General features: G+C 45.2%; 1 protein-coding gene across 8 annotated transcripts in view; it reads right to left on the reverse strand.

The window, feature by feature from the left end:
* TNIK (TRAF2 and NCK interacting kinase) overlaps positions 1 to 23,152 on the reverse strand; it is a 272,940-nt gene that overhangs the window by 220,433 nt on the left and 29,355 nt on the right. For all 8 annotated transcript variants that reach the window (XR_004426687.1, XM_033150660.1, XM_033150657.1 and 5 more), the window contains exon 2: positions 10,264 to 10,329. Coding sequence is in view for 7 of the 8 variants with exons in the window: in XM_033150660.1 (XP_033006551.1) it covers positions 10,264 to 10,329 (66 nt within the window). In the remaining variant the exon portion in view is untranslated. The remainder of the gene's footprint in view (positions 1 to 10,263; positions 10,330 to 23,152) is intronic.

A 23,152-nucleotide genomic window follows, 5' to 3' on the forward strand; every position in this document is an offset into this window, starting at 1 on the left:
TCCTCTCTGAACCTCCCTTGAAAGTGGTATGCAGGCAAAAACATGACCATTTCAGGGGCCAAGTATGGGGAAAGGGGGTCCTTTAGATATAGAGGCCCTGAGCCATACATGGCTTTAAAAGTCAAAAACATCACTTTTGAATTGGGCCCTGAAACAAACTGGCAGCCAGTGCAGTTGCACCAGAACGGATTTATTTTTATTTATATAGATATATTACCTGAGACAAGAAGGTGAGAGCATTTGTGGGGGGGGGGGAGAGAATGCTCTCACCTTGTCTAGTTAACGTGGCTGTCCCATTTTGCACCAGCCGTAGTTTCTAAACAGACTTCAAAGCTAGCCCCGCATACAATGCATTGCACATCTAAGCTGATAATGTCCTCTATGACAACACCTGGGTTGCAGGAGCAAGGTATTTGCCATCTTAGGAGAGATACCTCCACATCTGGCCGCTCAGGTTGCTGAGAGTTATTTGCTCTGACAAAGGTCCGTATAGTTAAAGCTATGGTTTTCCCAGTACAGTGGTACCTCTGGTTAAGTACTTAATTTGTTCCGGAGGTCTGTTCTTAACCTGAAACTGTTCTTAACCTGAAGCACCACTTTAGCTAATGGGGCCTCCCGCTGCCGCTGCGCCGCCAGAGCACGATTTCTGTTCTTATCCTGAAGCAAAGTTCTTAATCTGAAGCGTTATTTCTGGGTTAGCGGAGTTTGTAACCTGAAGCGTATGTAACCTAAGGTACCACTGTAGTGATATATGGAAGTGAGAGCTGGACCATAAAGAAGGCTGATCGCTGAAGAATTGATGCTTTAGAATTATGGTGCTGGAGGAGACTCTTGAGAGTCCCATGGACTGCAAGAAGATCAGACCTATCCATTCTGAAGGAAATCAGCCCTGAGTGCTCACTGGAAGGACAGATCCTGAAGCTTAGGCTCCAATACTTTGGCCACCTCATGAGAAGAGAAGACTCCCTGGAAAAGACCCTGATGTTGGGAAAGATGGAGGGCACAAGGAGAAGGGGACGACAGAGGATGAGATGGTTGGACAGTGTTCTCGAAGCTACCAACATGAGTTTGACCAAACTACGGGAGGCAGTGGAAGACAGGAGTGCCTGGCATGCTCTGGTCCATGGGGTCATGAAGAATCGGACACGACTAAACAACAACAAAGGAAGTACTTTGGTTTTGAAGATTTGCTTATAGAATTGGTAGCACACATGGCTTGCAGGGCACAGTCCATCACCACCACCACCCTCAGGAAACTACCGCAGTATATTTTGGGATACTGAAGCTCGATATAGAAAGCTAAACGTGATTCTTTTCAGCAACAATCCCCCAGGAAACAATTATGTTGTGCTTTATGGCAACTATTTCCCCCCACTCAGCTAAAGAGCCTGTGATTAATTAAACTGCTCCCTATCACTCTTTCAGATAGAGAGATAATAAAACAGCAGATTATTCAAACAATTAATGCCATCATTGTCTTGGCATTAGCTCATCAAACTCCCCAGGGTCCTACTAATAAGTGTTGAGAATCCGCAATGACTGTTCCCCAAATGGGAACCACCTTTTGTGACACAGAAGGACTTCCTTGAAATGATAATCTAGCCTTCTGCACCAGCTCTGGATAAAACAGGCACTTCTAATACGACAACTCACCCTCACAAACTTATTGCTCAAATTCTCTGCCTGCCAACTCTGTGAATGGATCCCACTGGACAGCAGTGCATTTCAGATGAGGTGAGGTGAGACAACAGCAGTCTCTTTGGCGTTCAGTCTATGGGACCCATTCACACATGCAGGTCATCACCTAAGATGCAGCCATCAATCGATGAACAAGGATTGCGAACTTCTCCTGCGTCAAACCAGCCTTGCAAGGCTAAAGTTTGTTCTAATGGAATGTAAACAAAATGTGTGTGCGCTTGTTTAAAATCTCATCTATTCAATGAGACTTGCAAGTCCCTAATTAGAAGACAGCCAAGAGCTGCCAAACATTCTAGATATTGATATGGGTAGCAGAACCCCAACAATTAGATTCCGGCTGCTTAACATTCTACAGCCTTTTAAATGTGCCTATGGAATGGGGTGTGTGTGTATTGTTTTACAGTTTTGTTTTTAATTATTCACTTGTTTTTTATCCTGTATTTTATTCTGTAAACTGCCCTGAGATTTTATGATGGAAGGGCAGTATATAAATCTAATAAATAAATAAATAAATAAATAAATAGTTAAAACAACAAAACAGTAACCTTCCACCCCCCAAACACATTTAAAAGGCTGTAGAATATTATTCAGCCAAAGGCCTGGTTGAAGAGGAACACTTTTGCCTGGTGCTTAAATACAGGTGGTGCTGTGGTCTAAACCACTGAGCTTAGGGCTTGCTGATCAGAAGGTCGGCGGTTCGAATCCCTGCCACAGGGTGAGCTCCCGTTGCTCGGTCCCAGCTCCTGCCGACCTAGCAGTTCGAAAGCACGTCAAAGTGCAAGCAGATAAATAGGTACCGCTCCAGCGGGAAGGTAAACGCCGTTTCCGTGCACTGCTCTTGTTTCACCAGAAGCGGCTCAGTCATGCTGGCCACGTGACCTGGAAAAAACTGTCTGCGGACAAACGCCGGCTCCCTTGGCCTGTAAAGCAAGATGTGCGCCGCAACCCCAGCGTCGTCTGCGACTGGACTTAACTGTCAGGGGTCCTTTACCTTTACCTTTTTTAAATACAGTGGTACCTCAGGTTAAGAACTTAATTTGTTCCGGAGGTCCGTTCTTAACCTGAAACTGTTCTTAACCTGAGGTACCACTGTATTTAAAAAAGGTAAAGGTAAAGGACCCCTGACAGTTAAGTCCAGTCGTGTTCCATGGGAAGCTCACAGAGACACATTGTGATATTGTTGACTATGATGATTTATTGAATTTATATACTGCCCCATAGCCGGAGGTCTCAGTGTGATGCACTGTGAGGGGAGAGATGGGGGGGATTCCTGTTGCACGAGCACTAAGCCTTGCAACTACTGAGTTGCGCACTGCCCTTAATGCTGAACCGGGTGGGCTATTTTGGTCTGATAAAACAAGGAAGTAATTGTGTGTTTCGAAAGCAGCTGGTAAAAAGATGAGAGTCAAAACACAAAGATTTAAAGCAGGGGTCAGCAACCTTTTTCAGCAGGGGGCCGGTCCACTGTCCCTCAGACCTTGTGGGGGGCTGGACTATATTGGGGGGGGGGTGAACAAATTTCTATGCCCCACAAATAACCCAGAGATGCATTTTAAATAAAAGCACACGTTCTACTCATGTAAAAACACCAGGCAGGCCCCACAAATAACCCAGAGATGCATTTTAAATAAAAGGACACATTCTACTCATGTAAAAACACGCTGATTCCCGGGCCGCATTTAGAAGGCAATTGGGCTGGATCCGGCCCCCGGGCCTTAGTTTGCCTACCCATGATTTAAAGGCACCGCCCCCCACCCTCTCAAAAACCCTTGAGGATAACTACAGTAGAAAGTTTTTCTGACACAATGGGAGGGGGGTGGGAAGAGGGGAGGGGGGAAAGCATGAGTTGGGGAGAGGTAGAACCAAATTATGAACAAGTGGGTGGCAGGGGGGAAAAAACGTTTCAAAACAAACAACCACCACCTCTTATGCAAAATAGCAGCAACAAAAACAGGAGGGGGAAGTCTCTCCCTAAGGAGGCCCCTCCTTCCCCAGAAATTCCCCAGGCCTTACAGAGAGGCCTTGTCCATTATTTGAGAAGCCTTGATCTAGGATCAGAAGGATGGTTACAGCCGAAGAAGAAACAAAGAACACACACACAAATGCACACACCCTGAGTGAACTCGCTTCAAGGTTAAATAATTCCTCCCACTTGCCACAGATGAGAAGCAAAAATTATTGCCTATAGCATATCTCACTACAATTAATGCACTTGCTACCCTAAAATCATTCCTTGGAGGAGCAAAAGAGGTCAAATACGGTTCAGTAAATCCAGATATATTTTTTAAAGAAGGTGAAGTAGATCAGCAAGATTTCTACAACTGCCACGTTATCACTGGCAAGGAAGGCTTTCCGTTTGCAAAAAAACCAAAAAAAAACCAGACCAGGCCTGGTAATTTATTGTCACCCAACCAAGCCATTTCATTAATTTTAAGAAGCTAGAAAATTAACACGACAACATCATAAATAGATTAGAGGCACAACCAAAGCTTGTTTGTTATTGTTAAATAATGAAACAACCTGCTCGATTCAATTCAAAAAAGAGAGAGAGATAAGCTGCCACCGAGGTCTACTCTCATTCAAGCAAAAATTATTCCGATTAAGCTGTGATGCTGGAAGGAATGGGGATTCATTCATCCGCTCTGGAATGACCAACCTGTGGTTAAGACACACACAGGATTATTTCCAGCCAAGAGAGAGATTTTTCCACTATTTGTCCACAGTCCCCCTCCACCACCCAAGCCCTGACCTCTAAATCCTGATCTGCTGATGGAAACGTAGCAAGGGCCACAGTCAAGAGGAGCTGTCCTCCCTGGTCACTGATGGATCCAGGGAACCAAAGCAATCCCGTAAATGTACAATGAAAAAGAAATAAATAGATTTGGTGGCTTAAGTCTTTGCTGGATAGATTAATAGCACTGAAATTTAATGGAAGATGCAGTTGGTCTGTTATGCCTAATAAAGGTTATTGAATTGGAAGATGCAGTTATTTAGTTCCCATATAGTATGCAAGGTGCTAAACAGAAAACCGATGCAACACACCCCATTTTCAAGGCCTGGTGGTGATGTCACCATGGCTATGGGCTGGTAGGTATGAATTTCAGGGGGTTTATATACTACTTAGTTCAAGAACCAGACAAGCACTGCAGAGCCCATTTGTTTTCTCAGGTTTTAATTGAGCAGCTTCCAACCTGCCCAGCAAACCCTGCAAACTCTTCCCTCCAACTCCACTTATCGGTGGGGTCCCAATGACAAGCAAGGGAGGTCTACCCAAGGGTGGGCTGCTCACCCATTAATACAGAAGGTTTTTATATAATTTATAATAATTTATTATTTGTACCCCGCCCATCTGGCTGAGTTTCCCTAGCCACTCTGGGTGGCTTTGCTGTTGTCCTGCAGAAGGAAAGGTGTCAACTGCTCTATCAGCTTCTTGAAAGGAACAAATATGGGATGCAACGCCTTTGACGGACTTCTTTTCAGTTGCTGCTTCAAACTGACCTGTGTTATTTCTTCTTTATAACGTCAATTCTCAGACAGCTGACCCTTATCAGAAATATTTTATAACTTCAGATAGATACGGCAAGGTAGGCCTACTTTATTAAATAGCAAAAGGAGATAGAAGCAGAGATCCCCTGTCACAATACCAGCCTTATCAGGCCTTATCTATATTCATCATGATAGAGATGCAACTGCTGTCCACATTTTAAAACCACAGATAAGAGACTGGGAGCCGACTCTCTCACCTGCTCCTCCCCACCTTTTTAAGTATTTAATGACAGTGTAGCATTTAGTACATTGTAGTAGTATTTCTCCAAGGCTAAACAGGACTAAAACTAACCAGAGCTGGCTTTCAACTAGAAATCAGGGGGGGGGGGCGGGGGGGAGGGAGATTTGAAGCTGACCTGCAAGTCTGAATCTAGGTTCAAAGGTACGCTACCCAGAGCCCCTTGAAAGAAGATTGAGAGAAAAGTATAATTAATTAGGTATAAACGTAGTTACAGGTAGGTAGCCATGTTGGTCTGCCATAGTCAAAACAAAACAAAAATTTAAATCCTTCCAGTAGCACCTTAGAGACCAACAGTTCAAAACAAACCTAACCAGTTCCAGCCCAGTTCATGGGTGTGTGCATGGATGTGCATACTCTGGTACTCCTGTCAGCGTGTTTGCACCGTAACAACCTTCCCACCATCTCATGCCTCCCAGTAAGCACCAATGTAACCAGTCGGAGGTCAGATGAGTGATGGTGCCTTACCACGTTTTCCTCTACTGATCTCTTTAGAAATAATATTTGACACCCAAACCCAGTGCAACATTTAGCCGTGTGTCAACCACACCAAGTGCTTCTACGGGGCCGGTCCTAACATTAGGCAAACTGAGGCAGCCACTTAGAATCATAGAATTGTAGCGTTGGAAGGGATCCCAAGGGACTCATTACAGGGGGTGTCATGAAATTTAAAGTTACTTAATTTATTGTTACTGGTATTTTTTTACTGCTGAGGAGGTGGAGGGTTTTCTGCCTCGGGTGTCAAAATGACTTGATGAGCATTGGGTACTAAGCACCTTGTTTTGAGTACGGTGCCATTTCCTGTCCCACCTTAGAATCATAGAATTGTATAGTTGGAATGGACCAGGAGTCGGCAAGGTTTACCTCACCTGGGCCAGTTCACTCCAGCAAAGATCCCTCTGTGGGCCGGATTGCACGCGCCCGCCCGTGATTTCCAGTGTCTGCGCAAACACAATTTCCGGCAACACAGAAGCGAGTCGTTGTGCTGTGCCGTTTAGCGCAGAGCGTGGGAACGTGCCAAGCAGGCAGCTCGGCTCAGGGGCCAGTTAAACGACCCCCGTGGGCCACTTGTGGCCCATCGGCCTTAGGTTGCCTACTCCTGGAATGGACCCTGAGGGTCATCTAGCCAACCCCCCTGCAATACAGCTGTCCCATATAGGATTGAACCTGCAAACCTGGTGTTATCAGCACCACACTCTAACCAACTGAGGTATCCAACCTCTGCCAGCAAAATGTCCGGCAGCAGCCCTGGTGCCTTGAATAATTTTAAAATAGGTGCAGGTGCTCTTGCTGATTTCTCCACAAAAATAATCTAATGAAATAGCTCGAATCTGGAGAGAGGTGACAGAAATCTCTGTGCCACCCCCCCACCCCCACTCTTAAGTATTTACTTTTTGCTGAAATAATGGATGGTAAAGGTTGCAATCAAAGTCGAAAGCGTAAACAGTAAAACTTCAATGAAATGGGGAGAGCAAAACAAGCTTTGCATGGTAACATTTCCCATTCTGCTTTTCCGTTGAAACATTAAGCTTTCAAAAGGATGTTGTAGTCACATTTTCCAGCAGCAGTTATTAGAAATATGCACATGTTCAGAACTAGGTCAAACTCTACAGTTATTTTACCAGCAGAGAGAAACTGTTTAGACATCACTCTAATGCTCTTAGCTTCAGCAAACCAGGGCAGAGCAGTTTTGAAATTAAACAATGTAGGGAGAGAAAAATAGCAACTCAGTAGAAATGTCTCCTGCACTGAGATATAAAAGAGGGGGGGGGGGTGTTTAACGCTATTTTAGAAATTCACACTTCTGAAGAACTCCAGAAGTTTCTGTTCAGTCTTGGTTCACTTTCCCTCTCCTATCATCTTTGTTGAAGGGATTAGCCTACAGCAATCGGAGGATGCAGAAACCAGAATTCAGAATAAATATTTGCTGACAGATCAGCTGCACACTCCACTTGCCTCTTTTATTTGGAGGGGGCACAAAGGAAAGGGGGGGGAAGTGTTGTCACATCTTAAAACATAAATGCCAAAGGGAGCGCCTTCACAAGCATTGGTTTAGAGGGGAAATCCAAACAAAAAAATAATAATGTACAAATGACTGGTTAATCTTGCCTCCAGCTTAAGGCTCAAGGCAAGTTACCATTTTATAAACTATATCCAGGTTAAAAATAAAAATAAAGAAATCATGGCAAAATATGCACTCAAATCCAACAGCTTTAAAATCTTAACCCCAAGACCTAATGAGAAATAGCCCTCCATCAAATGATCATGCAACACTTTTTGAAACTCTGCTTGTGATTAAGACTTCCGCAGGCCACCCAGAACCTCTGTCTGCATGCCTTCCCTTTCTGAACACAGCACAGGGAATAGTCAAGAACAACTACTCTGCTCTTTTAAGAGATTAGGAGGGGCAGCAATGGGAGATTTTATTTATTTAAAGCATATTTTTTACTCCACTCTTTGGCCAAAAAAATCTCTCAGAGAGGATTACAAGTCAATTTATTTTAAAGTTCCCACCTTCAGGTTTGGAATTCAAAAGACACAACACAAAAGGAAAGGGGGTGGGGAGGGAAGAGGAAAACAATGAAACCCAGCCACCAACTCTTAGTTACGGTTCTTATCGCGACCAGCTGGGATGTAAACCGTTCCGAGAGTGAAGGAGTCTAACAGAGCACCTGCTTCCTATTATCTCCCTTTGCTGCAGCCTGATTGGATGGCTACTGCCAGGTGACAGCTGAGGGAAGCCTGATGGAGCTGGTTGTTCAGTAGAACCAATGGAATAGCCCTGCATCCCTTCTCTCCCTCTGCTGCAGCATTTGGGGCGCTGGTCTTGAGGTACATGAGTCAGTCACCTTAGAATCACAGAATCATTGAATTGCGTAGCTGGAAGGAACCACAAGGGTCATCTAGTCCAACCCCCTGCAATACAGGAATCTTTCTGACCAACATGGGGCTTCAACCCACGACCTTGAGATTAAGAGTCTTACACTCTACTGACTGAGTTACAGGTGGGTAGCCGTGTTGGTCTGCCATAGTCAAAACAAAATCGAAAATTCTTTCTAGTAGCACCTTAGAGACCAACTGAGTTTGTTCCTGGTATGAGCTTTCGTGTGCATGCACACTTCTTCAGATACACTGAAACAGAAGTCACCAGATCCTTAAATATAGTGAGGGAGTGGGGAGGGGTATTGCTCAGAAGGGTGGTGGGAATGGGTGATCAGCTGATAGGTTGATCACCCATTCCCACCACCCTTCTGATTCCCACCTATCAGCTGATTCCCACCTATCAGCTGATCACCCATTCCCACCACCCTTCTGAGCAATACCCCTCCCCACTCCCTCACTATATTTAAGGATCTGGTGACTTCTGTTTCAGTGTATCTGAAGAAGTGTGCATGCACACGAAAGCTCATACCAGGAACAAACTCAGTTGGTCTCTAAGGTGCTACTAGAAAGAATTTTCGATTTTGTTTCTACTGACTGAGCTATCTAATTCCTTGTTAATACAAAGCCAGCCTGGGTCTGGTTAGTGCTTGGGGAATCCCATGTATGCTGCCTTGGGTCCCATTATGGAAGTAAGGTGGGACAGGAGAGTAAGAAAACAAAAATAAATAACTATATAAAGTGCAGGTAACCAGGGAAATATATGTGTTTGCTACCTGAACTTTAAGGAGATCAGACACACCCCATGACCGTAAACAGAAAACCCATCAACTTATCATAGTGTCATATGTTGCATGAGATAGGCAACATTATTTATTATTATTATTATTATTATTATTATTATTAATCAGCTGCCCTTCGACCTAAGGTCTCACGGAGTATCACAACAATTTAAAATGCATTAAAACAGAGTGATTATTATTACTTTGCAAACACAAGAACAGGGTAGTCGTAATTGCATGCATCTCAAATGTCAAAGGCCAGAGTAAAGAGACATGTCTTTGGCAGTCAAGGAAATCCAAACAATGAAAGTGACAGGCAAATGTCTGTGAGGAGGGAGCTTCGCAACCCTGAATTGTAGATACTCAGACACTGGAACAAATGTCGTCCTCACAACACACCACTAGGAATTCCGCAGACCGCAAGCCATGCCCATCTCTAGTAAGTGGACAACAGGAAAAAGGACTTAGGATGCTCCGTTCCTTCCAATCAGGGTCCCTTCACTGGCCCTCATCTCCCACCTACCGCTGCAAAGAGGACTCATTTTGCTTTTTTGGAAATAGGAGGGTGAGGTGGGTGAAAAGACAGAGGAGGAGAATCCCTCCTGAACCATCTTTGGCACCTGCAAAACTGTTGAGGCATGCACACTTGGTCCCAGGTTGTGATTAATATACAATTCATTCATATGCAATTTATTAATATACAATTTGTGTGTTGATAATTGCCCTGGGATCTTCAGATGAAGGGCGGTGTACAAATTCAATGAATAATGTTAATAATGATTTGGCAACCTGTAACTCTCACCAGGAAGAAGCCACACACGTTCTTCATCAGCTTAGGAAGATTTCTCTTCAGTTTGAAAGATGTTTACGCATAGGTACAAAAAAATAATAATCTCCCAGAGATATTTATAGAAACACAAGACTGGCACACAATGTTCTCTTTCACAATCATACGTTTTTGGACCAGGTACTGTACTAGGAAGGCGGGGAGCAGGAAACTATAAACACCCTGAAGTTAATTCTTCCTTTACAATCAGAGCCCAGTAAAAATTAAGGACAGATACACAAGGAATGCTTAGCATGTGAACTCATGCTCCAGGAAAACACGGAAGGTCTTACCTTATAGACTTGCCCATAGGTGCCATTGCCAACAAGTTCAACTAGTTCAAAGATGCCTGCAGGATCCTAAAGAGAAATAAACAAAGGCATTTAAGACGGTCAGTAGCAAATACTTAAAAGTGGCTGCAAATAAAAACTTTGTTAAATTCGGCTAGTCTGCATTTTTCAGGGGCGCTTTTACAGAGTGCTGGAAGACAGGGGACAGAGAAGGAGTTCAGAAGGGTGGGGGGCAAATGTCATAGTAAGGGTCAAAACCCCTTCTCTTGCATATCTTTCAAAAGTGCAAAGAAAAAAACCATAAAGCATCTTAAGAACATACGTTGATTCTTGCTTTATATGCCATAACAAACCAAAATGAGGTGCTCCAGAAGAAGCCATGTACAACTAAACTACTAGCAAGGATGCCTCACTTTCTAACTTGCACCTCAAGTGCTGGGCAAATCTTCAGTTTCTTATTTTTTCCAATCTTAAATTCAGTTCTCCACATTTAGCAAATTTTATTATTAAGAAGTTCTTATGAAAATTCATTCGCATATTGGAGCTCACTTCTGCATTATCAAACGCAGATTTGATGAATATTCACATTTTTGCAAACCAGTTTCCCCTAATATAATGCATTTTCACACACTCTTTATTCCAGCACATATGTTTGTGTTTTTTTAACACATTACTACTTCGCACAGCAAAATTTGGAGAAGTGCAGATTTTGAAGGACGGTTCTTCTTTCGTCCACATGTTGCTTTGGAAACTGCAAATTAGCATCTCTAGGCACCATTGAAATTTCACTCATAAACTCTTTAGGCAGGGTCATATCAGTGCCCGCAAAGCACTACTGCCACATGACACTATCAAAAACATACATCAATAATGCCACCCACATTAAGCTCACCCAAAATAGTGAGCCCATTGGAATAAAGGATAGGTGAGAGCTTAAATCAGATTAGGTTTTGCTCGTGCACTGTCCGGCAGACATGTTTGGGGTGGGGTGGGCCTAGTCATTCTGGCCAGTGACCTTGTGATATTATGAGCTTTTCCCCCAATGTAGATACAATCAGCATTGCTTGTTTCAAACTATTTGCTTCCCAAGTTAACTCCACTCGGTTCTGTCTGAAGCCCAGCCTTGCCAGAATTGCATCTGTGGTGATAGGCGGGCGGAATTTTTTGCCTCACAGCTATGGGAGAACATATGACCTTTTGTTGCTACCAAGACCACAGTTCTATCTTGATACGCTTCTCATGGCCTTGCCACCCACTAACCACATCTCCCAAGCATTTGTGACCTCAGGCAGGATCTACCTGGGAGAGAGATACGCAACCTTCAGCCCTAAGGCCTAATTTTATGCAAGCAGTTTGGGGCAAACTGAATCTCTTAAAAGTCAAGAACAGGAGAAGGGATATGGGGGCCTACGTTTGAACAAAGGCAAGAAATGGCCAGGTCACTAAGTATTCGGGGCAGGGGGGGGGATGTGCAGTTGTTAAAGCTGCCATATCCTCGGTCTATAATCCTGGTTCAACGTTCGCTGGCTGACGTTTGCAAACTCCCAAGGAATGATTTCTACCTAAAAGCAATAAACCCCAACTCACTGGCAGTGGAACTACGTGAGCTGTGAAAGATTTAGGGGACATGTTTTGCTGGGACACAAACTCGCGTTTACATGGAGCATTGCCTGAGACCCATCACTGCCCCCCCCCACATAAATTAGGAACCTTATAAAAGGAGTGAAAATAACGCAAATCAGGATCTACAGGTAATATTTGTAGGTGACTTGCAGTACACCAGCAAGACTGTCAGACTCCCGGTTAATAATAGCAACTCCAAAAATCCCTCCCCTCAAAAAGCTTTGTTTGTTCTTGGGTTCTTGTAAAGTCCTGCAAGCTCACTCCAGAACTAAGGAACCCCAACGCTTCTCCAGAGCACAGTTTCAAAGTCATTTTGCTTAGGGGGTGGGGGGGAACAAAGGAGGGGCTTTGTTTCATCTTAATGCTCAAGGGGAGAATGGACGGCTTCGCTCTTACATTGCACAAGATCAGAAATGTTTTATGCACGGGGCCATGCCAATGCAAACCTGGATGCCAGCTGCTGCCACCAGCACCACTTCGCAGCAAGGGATACCAGAACCGATTTTTTAATGCTGCCTTTCACATCGCTGTAGGCTACAGAGAGAGCTTCCCAGGATGAGATTGGGCTGAAATGCCCAGCCATGAAGCCATTAAAGGCCTCTCAGCTGGGGAGATGCCACAGGGCGAGGGGAATGCGGAGCACAGCTGGGCCAGCAGCATTCACACAGAAGCACACAGCTCAAAATGGACAAAGACGTGGGATGTTTCTATAACCTGAAAGGCATTTTGTGCCATTAGAGCAGCAGGCTCCTATTGGCAGAGAGAAGGAACAAGGAACAAAGTGGAAAAGAAAAAGGAAAGGGGGGGGGAACCAGGAGCTATTGATTGTCAAGCTGTGCCTTATGCAGTTACATGAAACAAAGTTTTTTTTGGGGGGGGGGGGGGTGTAGATATACCGTACATGTGCGTGTTTTTGAAAAGAACATTGCTGCCAAACAAATGTGTTTGGTTTGGTTTGGTTTTTAAGTTGCTGATCACTAAAACTCAAGAGCGGGAAAATAGCTTGCCGTAAGCAACAAGCCTTGCAGAAATGAGGCTGAAACTACATTGGTTCAAGTACCACTGGGAAGGATATGGGAACTATAATGACTCTCATTCTAAATAAGGATCAGCACTAGGATGCTGTTGCTAAGAGTCAATCCACACTGCTCTGGTGTAGCAGCCCTGATGGAGGGCTTTGCTGGCTCAGTTAGGGAAGAAAGGAAGATTAGCACATAGGGGAGAGAGGTAGGTGTGTACTTGTGTGCATGGTGTGCATTCCACACTGCGAGCATGGAAGCATCTGGGCATGGAAGCACTAAAACTGTGTGCATTTTTTCACACGGAATATGCATAGAGTTGGGGCGCAGTATCTCGAGTTCAAGCAAATACATGTCAAAGCATCTGTCTTAAGGGCATGCCCAAACCATCTGCTACATGCATCCACCACACACAGCGAGGTGCACGATCCATACCACAGATATTGATCTGTGTCCTCCCCACCTCCTGCTCCCCAACCATTTTCTTTGAAGATGAAGATTGCAACATCCCCAAGCCCTCCCAGGCAGCTTCGTACCTGAGCACAGATTTGAACCTAAGGACACTGATCAAAACCTGATAACACGGATCGCTGCTGCACATGCACCCTTTTAAAAACAAAACACTCTGCCTTACACCTGCATTTCATCATTTTGGCACACCAGCTGCCCGAAGGAGGGAAGAAGCAGTGGCAGACCCTCCCCCACCCAGCACTGCAGACCTCAGCTATCCCTATGTCCAGTCATTTTTGTTTGGTCAGTGTCCAAGACACACACACACATATTCTTGTGGACAAGTCTTTTTGTTGCTAGTTCTGCTGCATCAGATGCATGTTCTGCTGCATGTTCCGGTGCATCTCATTCTGGAACAAGACGGCAGCCACCTAAGCCATGGGTAGGCAAACTAAGGCCCGGGGACCGGATCCAGCCCAATCGCCTTCTAAATCCGGCCCATGGACGGTCCGGGAATCAGCGTGTTTTTACATGAGTAGAATGTGTCCTTTTATATAAAATGCACCTCTGGGTTATTTGTGGGGCCTGCCTGGTGTTTTTACATTAGTAGAATGTCTGCTTTTATTTAAAATGCACCTCTGGGTTATTTGTGGGGCATAGGAATTTGTTCATTTCCCGTGTGTGTGTGTGTGTGTGTGTGTGTAGTCCGCCCCCGCCCTACAAGGTCTGAGGGACAGTGGACCAGCCCCCTGCTGAAAAAGTTTGCTGGCCCCTGATCTAAGTGCTTAGGACAGGAAGCTCCATCACCAGAGACAGTGCATATGGGACCTGATTTAATAAATTCTCACAACCTGTGAGTAGGTAGCCATTTTTAAATATACTGCATCTGATCACTGGTGCAGTGAGTCTGCATTTTCACTCACAGGCAGTAGGCTCCCTATCGTCTCCAGTTCTCTCTGATCCTTTTCACTAGAACAGCCACGGGTTGAACCTAGGATGTTCAGCATGCAAGAGCCTGTGCTCCAACAAGGACCTAAGGCTGCCCTTCTTTAGAGTCCACCTGTGCACCCGTTTTCTAGAAACAAAAAGCAAGATCTTTAAAAAGCATTTTTTTGTGTTGCATGCTCTCCCTCTCTCTGTCTGCGTGCATATTTTATTCCTGTTTTGCATAACCACAGTCAGTCAAAGAAGCCTAGCAGCTTATGTCAAGTCAATGAATGGCATCTCTTTCTGCAGCTGGCACTAGCAGTTGCAATTTCACCAAAGCCATGGCAACTGGAGCAGAATGCTAGTTATTAACAAATGCAGAAAGAAAGAAAAGGGGGGGCATTTAGTCTTCGTTCATGCTAACAACAGGCTGGTCCTTGATTCTGCTTTTACCCACACAGCTTTCAATGGAATAATGATTCTTCATTATTCTTGACACCTTCCCCCCACCATCAGCACCAACTTTCTATAAAAATATTGCTAGTCTGAGCTTCAGATAAATACAGCAAGTTAAAGGACATGAAAGGGTGTCAACTCTTCTTGCGCGTCCATTAAGTCCTTTCGCAAGATCACACATCCCTGTACCACACCAAGTAAGCGCCAGTTGAGAACTCACAATCAATGATACATGTCAGGAATCTATCTTCTCCTGTAAGCATTAAAAGTGTGTGCCAGGAAGGGACAATCCATTTCGACTTGCTGCAACAGTGCTGTTAAAGGAATATTTAGAGTTGTTGGACTACAATTCCCATCAGCCCCTGCTGGTTGCCCAACATGGCTCAGTCAGCAAAGCATGACACTCTTGAACCTCAGGGTTGTGGGTTCGAGCAAAAGCTTCCTGCATTGCACAGGGCTGGACTAGATGTCCATCGTGGTCTCTTCCAACACTACAATTCTAGGATTCTAGGATCACCTGCAGGTCATCAATTAGGAACAGACTGGTCTATAATAATGGACATGCAGCATGGGGGCTGGAGGGGGTGGACCTGGGATGGAAGTGCCAAGACAGGAGCAGGACCCAACCAGGTCAACAGAGGGGGGTGCAGCACAGCACCCCAAGTTCCAACTCTGTGAAATGTCCACTGAAGGAGACCAGTCTTGAAGTGGCCTTGGCTATACTTGCTTTGTCTGGATGGGGCGAGGGGAGAAATTCCAAATTGCTTAGTACTACAAACTAGAATCACAGAGACCGGAGAGCTGAGGAGTGCAGCACTGTGCCAGGGAATACAGTGAGCTGAAATAGCTCGGGAAATGTTCTCTGGCATTTAGGAATCAAAATGTGAAAGCGTTTAATGGAGCTCTGTAAATTATTCAGAAAAGCTTAAATGGAGACCGGCACAGCATAAGCAGAGCATAATCTCAGACCAAATATAGTCACTTTTTTATATAGATTATGGAATTTGGGATTTTGCTGCTTATAGCGATGTGCTACATTCTGTTTAGCAAATCTCAACCTCCCCCCCCCCAGAGCTCATTTCACAGACAGACACCTACCTTTCTACCACCAAAAGGCTATGGGAACCGAGATATCGGTGGCAGAAACTAGCGCAGGCAGAAACCACAAACCACACAGCAGACATGTGGCTGGCCATCTAAAATGCAACCATGTGGGGGCCAGACACCACACAACAAGCCCCTTGTGATCATAGGTCCTTCCTCCCCCATAGCTCTGGTGCTTTTCCAACACAACTCCTTCCTCAAAACCAACCTTTCCCCACATGATCTTTGGTTTTTCTTCTTACTACCAACTGTAATAAATGTCAAGTATGGGCAACAGCATTACCCTTCATCCTTCCCTTTCTGCCTTTGTCTGCCTCTCCCCTTCGACTATTTGTTACAGGTCGGGGTGGGGAACCTCAGCCCTGGCTTGGGGGGCAAAATGTGGCCTTCTGGACACCTCTATCTGGCCCTTGGAATTTTAATTTTTTTATTTTTTATTATTTTTTTGCAACAACCACTCTCTCCTACATCCCTCACAAGCTCTGCTTCACTTTATGTCTGTTTGCAGAAAGGACTTCAGTGTAAGGGCTGTTTGGCATGAGTCTCACTTGGAAAATATGGATGGATTGAATTTATATACCTCTCTATACCTGCAGTTCTCTGGGTGGTTCACAGAACAAAATCAGAATATAAAACCACAAAATACACAATCAAAACAAAAACAACAACCCAATAACCCATAATTCCTCCTTCCTGCTTGCCCAGAGATCTTCCAGGGGGTCCCAATGTTCCCCCGATGCTTCCCTTGGGCACCGCCAAGGCCTCCATCCGTGGCTGGATCTCCCCTTTGCTCCTCCTCCCCCTGCTCGCCCACCCCATCCCCTCCACCCCCAACCAGGGACATTATATTAGCATCTTCAATACCCACAAAGCCAGTCTACAGCCCAATAAATTGCTGTGTCCCGGGAAGAATCCCAGTTCTGTACTTTGCCCCCAAAATGGCACCAGGCACATTGAAACTGAATATAAAGGTTGAGAGATCAATTAGCTAGCTAAAATTTTGAGTTCTCATTGCCCACATTGGTTTTATAACAGATGCCATCTTTTGACTCAGGCCTGCTGGGGCGAAAATCTTGTTAGCTGCTAGTGACAATATTTCCCCTCCGCCACAACCAGTAGTCAATACCTGAAAGTGCATTGCTTTGCTAGCCTGCAGGCAAAGAATGAATGAGAAGGTGCAACAGCGTTCACCTTACCTGGTCTACTGTCCTCACAAAGCCTCTTAAAACAAGGTGGTATGTACTACCTTGACAACATGTATAATCTTTCTAAGATTAACACTGTTATGGGTTTGGGCGATCGGTCTGCATGACACCATAGGTCCCTTCCAAACCTGTAAGTCTGTGTACAGAAGACTAGAAACTACAGAAGGAAGATTATTGAACCAGTCATAGGCCAGTTCCTTTGTCAAGCTCAGCTAAGGATCTGCCATTTGCATCTTGAAAGAGTGAGCTCTGTTGCCATAGAGGCATGTGGGTGGGCCTGTCCCCATCTCACCTGACTGGATGCCACACAATCGGACAAAGGGGAGAATTGTTTGTGTGGGTTGGACTGATGAGGGAAGCTGGAGACACAGAGACGTATCTGTTCTGTGCTGAACCTGAGCCACAGCTGGGGGGCTCCCTTGGAAACTGAATGGGAAAGCAAGATCTTGCAGAGCGTCAATGCTGTGACCCTATGCTCAGGTTGTGAATAAAACCATATATCCTAACAACACCACAGTTTCCACTGACTTTCATGCCAAGGAAACCTAAGCCTAGCTAAGCGCAGGCACCCCTGCTGTCTCTCACCACTCCGAGACTGGGATGATTCACCGCAATATTATGACAATATATTACATCATATTTCAGGCTATGTACCCCCGTTTAGACTGGGGCAGGTAGCCCTTTAATGCTACCCTACTTACACCATTTCAACCCACACTGCTGAGCTAACCAGTACAAACTACAGGGCACTTGTATAAAAACAGTGCGGCGGGGGGGGGGGGAGAGAAATGCCAGCAACGCACAGAAAACCAATGGAAATTCCTCAAATTAAAAAAGGAAAGGAACACTTCTTCTCGCGATCTTTTTTTGTTTTTTTGCAAAAAGAAAAAGAAAAACCCAGCACGTTTCAAATTATATCAGGCTGCCCGATTGCAATGTTTCTGCTCCAGAGCACCAGCCTGGAAAGCCATTTTCTGAGCAAGGCTCCATCTCTGCTGTTACCAGCAACCGCCGCGGCGCCTGCCATCCCACTAATCCAGAAATATTAATTAAGATGACCTTTTAGGCTTGAATTGTCAAGGGTGCAGCCATGCTTAAAAGGAAAAAGCCAAACAGACGCAGATATGCAAAAACGGCAAAAAATAAAATGGAAGATGCTGCGCGAGGTCAGGGTTCCGCCAGTTTCTTCACACCCTTTAGGGTGTTGAGAGACTGTGCTGTGGCACCTCAATACAGCTTACAGACCCTCTTTCCCCAGGCAGGCAGCTGCCTTGGGCGACACAAATTCAAGGGACACCCACTCTGCAAAAAGCAGGCTGCTCATTCGCAATTGCAAACCGCCTTTGGCATGGCTTGCTCTCCACTGTGAACCAGAAGAGGGTTTGTGTGTGTGGGTGTGCATGTGCATGGGTGCGACAGGGCTGCAGCTTACTCTTAAGTATTCACACAGAGGTCTAGGCTTCTATCATCACCTCTGGCTTCCTGCATCTACTCTCTATAAGCCACAACAGCAGCGTGTCTGTGGTATTTGGGTCTGGTGCACACACACTATCTGATTGTTATTCTGTATGCCATTGTCGGGCAGAGACTCCCACCATTCCTATTTCTCCATTTGTCCCAGATAAATCACAAACCTTATTCTGTCCCTATTTTGCCCATATTTAACATTGTTAAAAGTTTCCTTTTCCCTTTAGTGCAGAGCTTTCCAAACTATGTGTCGCGGCACATTAGTGTGTCAGTGTGTTGCGCAAATGCTCCCCACGCTCCTCCCAGGGCTGGAAAGGGGCTAGTTTAATCTCCGGTTTGCTAATAAAACTGAATTACTGTGTCATGAAATGATGCATGTCTGAAAAGTGTGTCACCAACTTACTTACTTTATTTGCCGCCCATTTGACTGGGTTGCCCCAGCCACTCTGGGTGGCTCCCAACAAAATGTTAAGATCAAACATTAAAAGCTTCCCTTTACAGGGCTGCCTTGAGATGTCTTCTAAAAGTCAGATAGCTGTTTATTTCCTTGACACCTGAAGGGAGGGCATTCCACAGGGTGGGTGCAAATACTGAGAAGTCCATCTGCTTGGTTCTCTTATAGTGAGGGAACCACCGGAAGACCCTCGGAGCTGGACCTCAGTGACCGGGCTCAATGATGGGGGTAGAGACACTCCTTAGGTATACTGGGCTGAAGCAGTTTAAGGCTTTAGAGGTCAGCACCAACACTTTGTGCTCGGAAACATACTAGAAGCCAATGCAGTTTGTTTAGGACCGGTGTTACATGGTCCCGGCGGCCGCTGCCAGTCACCAGTCTAGCTGCCGCAATCTGGATTAGTTGCCTGAGAGCTCATTCTTCAGCATTCCAGTCCCTCTCCGGGATCTCAAGGGGGAAGTTCACACAATCCTTCCTCCACCGTGCAGAAAGACTGCATGAGGGGGATTATAGCACCATGTGGGATAGGTCTAGCCCCCCCCCCACCACACTCAAATGATGTATACTGCAGCCATACCCCCCCCCTTACTGGAGCCACTTACCAGTACATCAGAAACAATGGAAGAACTCTACAGTACCTTCCATGGTGGCAAACAAACAGCGGAGAACAGCTTCCATGGTGGATGGCCTGGCCGCAGCGGGGAATGTTTTCTTCAATACATTTGGGGGTGGGGAGCGGTAGCATGGAGCTCCCTAAGTAGTTGCACCTCAAAACAGGAGCTGGACACACTGCCTTTACCGCTAATGCACATCAACACTACAGTTCCATGCTATGCACAGTCCACTATTGCAGACTCTGGAGCTGCTGATCCATAGTCCTATTATGCCTTTATCCCAAAACAGCCATTCTCCTGGGATGACAGACAATTGCAGGCCAAATGAACAGAGCATTCGAAAGCCTGAGGAGAACATTCAGCAGTTGGGCAGCTGGTGTCAATGCTCCTAAGGATGAGGATGAGGTGTTACAACCCCCCCCCTTTTTTTTTGGTCTGTGAAATGCTCAGGACTGTTGCTCAGCTTCTGATATTCAGAATTCTGATGGGATGCCTTTACCAGTTTCGTGTGGGTGGCAAGTATTATTCTCCCACTTTTCACCACAGTAATTCCATAATAGCTCAGTGTGGCATCCTACACACGCCTGGAAATTATAACATTTACATTAATCTAATGAGGAATGTCATGGGGGAAGTTATATGCCCACCAGAGAGGAGTCTATGTTGTGGCCAGAGCGACCAATCTCATGCGGACAATCTAGCCCCCTTTCCCCCCCTCTTCTAGGAGCACTGACCCAAAGAGAGCAAGCCCTTAGACTGCACGAGCAGAGCACCCATATCAGTGAAGAGCAAATTCTGAGGGAAATGAAGGCAAAAGCTTCTGTTTCAATATTACCTGTGCTTAATGGGGTATGTTTCCACAATGCAAAGTCGCATTAGAGTATTGGGGGTGGGAAAGAGAATGGCATGTTCTACACAACTAGAGCAAACACAACAAAGTAGGAATATCACACCTCACTTTCGCTGCCAGTTCCCCAAAATGTGGCAAGTCTGACTTGGCATCCACTGGGTGAAATGTGGCAGGGCCAACTACTTTGTTATCATTACGTATGTTTATTTAAAATGTATATACTACTTGATTTTCTAAACAAACAAACCTCAAATCGGTTTGCAAAAGAGAGTCAATCAACCAAATGACAAGTATACGCCGCCTTTCCTCCAATCAGTTCAAGGTGGCTCCCCCTCCCCATTTCATCCTCACAACAACCCTGAGACTGGTTCTGGACTGGTTGAAAACCAGTGGTGTAGACAGCAATGAGCTAGATGAACCAAGAGCTGAGATACACGTACCAGGGATATACTTGGTACAAGGCAGTTTCTTAGGTTCTCATTATTAATGCAACCTGTCATCTCTTTAAGCAAATAAATAAATAAAGCCCTATCCCAAGTAAACACATTTGACTTCATACAACAAATACGCAAAATTTTTAGTTAAGATAAGCCGTGCACACTTTTCCTCAGAGAATATTTCAGTCAGAAGCGAGCAGCAAATGCAATTTTCCCGGGGCGCCTTTAGGAGAAAGACTACCATTAATATGGTTTTGCCCTCTTCATTAGGGACCTCTCAGTGGAACTAAAGAACAGGCACCTGTGACCAGGAAGCAAGATTTCATTAAGAGACTTGAAAAAGCCAATTTACTCACCTACTGGTTTGTTAAATGATAATTCAAAGATGCTCCCAGTATACCAGAGAACGGCTGTATCCTGAACTAAATAAATTCAGTGCCAAAGGCTGCAGGTGTTTATCCAGAAGAGGTCTTGTTATTAAATTAGAGCCTGAAATTCTGCCCTATTAAAAACATCTTCTGCAGCCCTGCACAAATTCCAGTAACTTAATACAGCCAGGGTTTTGTGGACACACAACCACAGATAAACTAAGCAAACTAAAAACACACGTACAGCAAAGATTCTCTCTCTCTGGCATCCAACAACATCCATCTCTGTAGCACATAAAGCCCCAAACACTTTGGGTGTTCCATCCTTATAGCTAGCTTTCGCTCAAAAAGGGGTTCTCTCAAATGTGCTCATTCCTAAAGCAGTGGTTCTCAAACTGGCTTCTCTCCTTAGGTTTCTGAAAGCCTTTCTTTCATGACCAACCATCCCTTACAATATGCAGAGGAAGGTTGAGTGCCATCCCAGGCTGTAATCTCAATAGGCCTCGGCCACCTGTCAGTCTCCCATAACCTGGTTCCCTTCTAGATGTTCTTGAAGGTCAGCTCTCATCAGCCAATAGCCCAGGATGGAGAGAGTTAAGAGTCCAACAATTTCTGGAGGGCACAAGGTTAGAGGAGACTGACATACATATTGTTCCCCCAATAGTGTGCTCCAAAACCCTCTACAAAAGACTTTGGTTGCATAGTAGATAGGCAGAGGTTCCTTAACAGGTGTGGACAATGAATGAAGGACAAAGGTCAACACATATGAAGTTGCCTCAGGCTGCTAGTCTATCTAGCCAAATGCTGTCTACTCAGGTAGGCGCTGACGCTCCAAGACCTTACACAAGGGTCTTTCCATACCAGCGATAAGCTTGAAGGAGATGATGGTGATTGAACCTGAAAACTTCTATGTGCAAAGCATGAATAGATGCATGGAATTGTCTTGGATTTGGATACAGCCCTCTTGCACCTGGCTCAAGAACTATGCAACTTGAAGGAGGCAATGAATCTTCAGGTGTTTTTTACTACAGCTCCCTGTCCATCGGCCATGCCAACTCGAGGATGATGGAATTTGGAATCCATCGACATCTGTAGGGGCACAGCTTCCCTACCACTGATATAAACCAAGATAGAGAAGCTGGTGAGGATACAGCTTGGAGCAGCCCTACAGATATGCTGATCCACTGAGCAAAATGAAAGCTACCGGCAATGTGTGATAGCCCGCCAGTCTATCAATGCACACATGTGTGTTGGTGATGCAGATGGGTGGAAGGGGCCCTGGGCTCCTGTGACCACTTGTTAAAATAAAATGGTCATCCCATAGTCAGGAGAATGGAATGGGCTGGTCTGTAGCCAACTGTGGTTTAAAAGCAGTGGCAGCCCAATAAGTTGAAGGCCCAGGCAGATAGGGCCTAAGACTGATCAACGGTTGTAACCAAAATAGCACTAATTTTCTCCTTGCCTGGGCAAAATGGATTCTGCTTGCAAATTGGACTTTCCCCTCTTCTGCTCCTCTGCATGCCCCCTAAATCTGCTCTGTGGGGTTCCTCCAATCCTCTGGAGCAAATTTGGGACTGTGTGGTGCATGCACAGGGGGAAGAAAGGAGGTGAGAAGTCCCCTTGTGCAAGTGGAAGTCATTCCATTCACACAATTATTTAGTTGGGTGTGCCCAAAGTAATTTGGCACATGAGGCAGAAAAATCCCAAGAACACTGTAAAGGTACATCAATAATCAGAGAATAATAGAATTGCAGAGTTGGAAGGGGTCTCGAGGGTCTAGTCCAATGCTCTGCAATGCAGGAATCTCAACAACGTGGTCCTCCATCCAATTTGAAACCATACCAGACTCTGCTTAGCTTTGCAATAGATTAAGTTTATTTTAAAAAAAAACCTACTGCCCTTTCATGATAGCCAAAAT

Source organism: Lacerta agilis, chromosome 5, assembly GCF_009819535.1.
Source record: "Lacerta agilis isolate rLacAgi1 chromosome 5, rLacAgi1.pri, whole genome shotgun sequence".
Lineage (NCBI taxonomy): Eukaryota > Metazoa > Chordata > Lepidosauria > Squamata > Lacertidae > Lacerta > Lacerta agilis.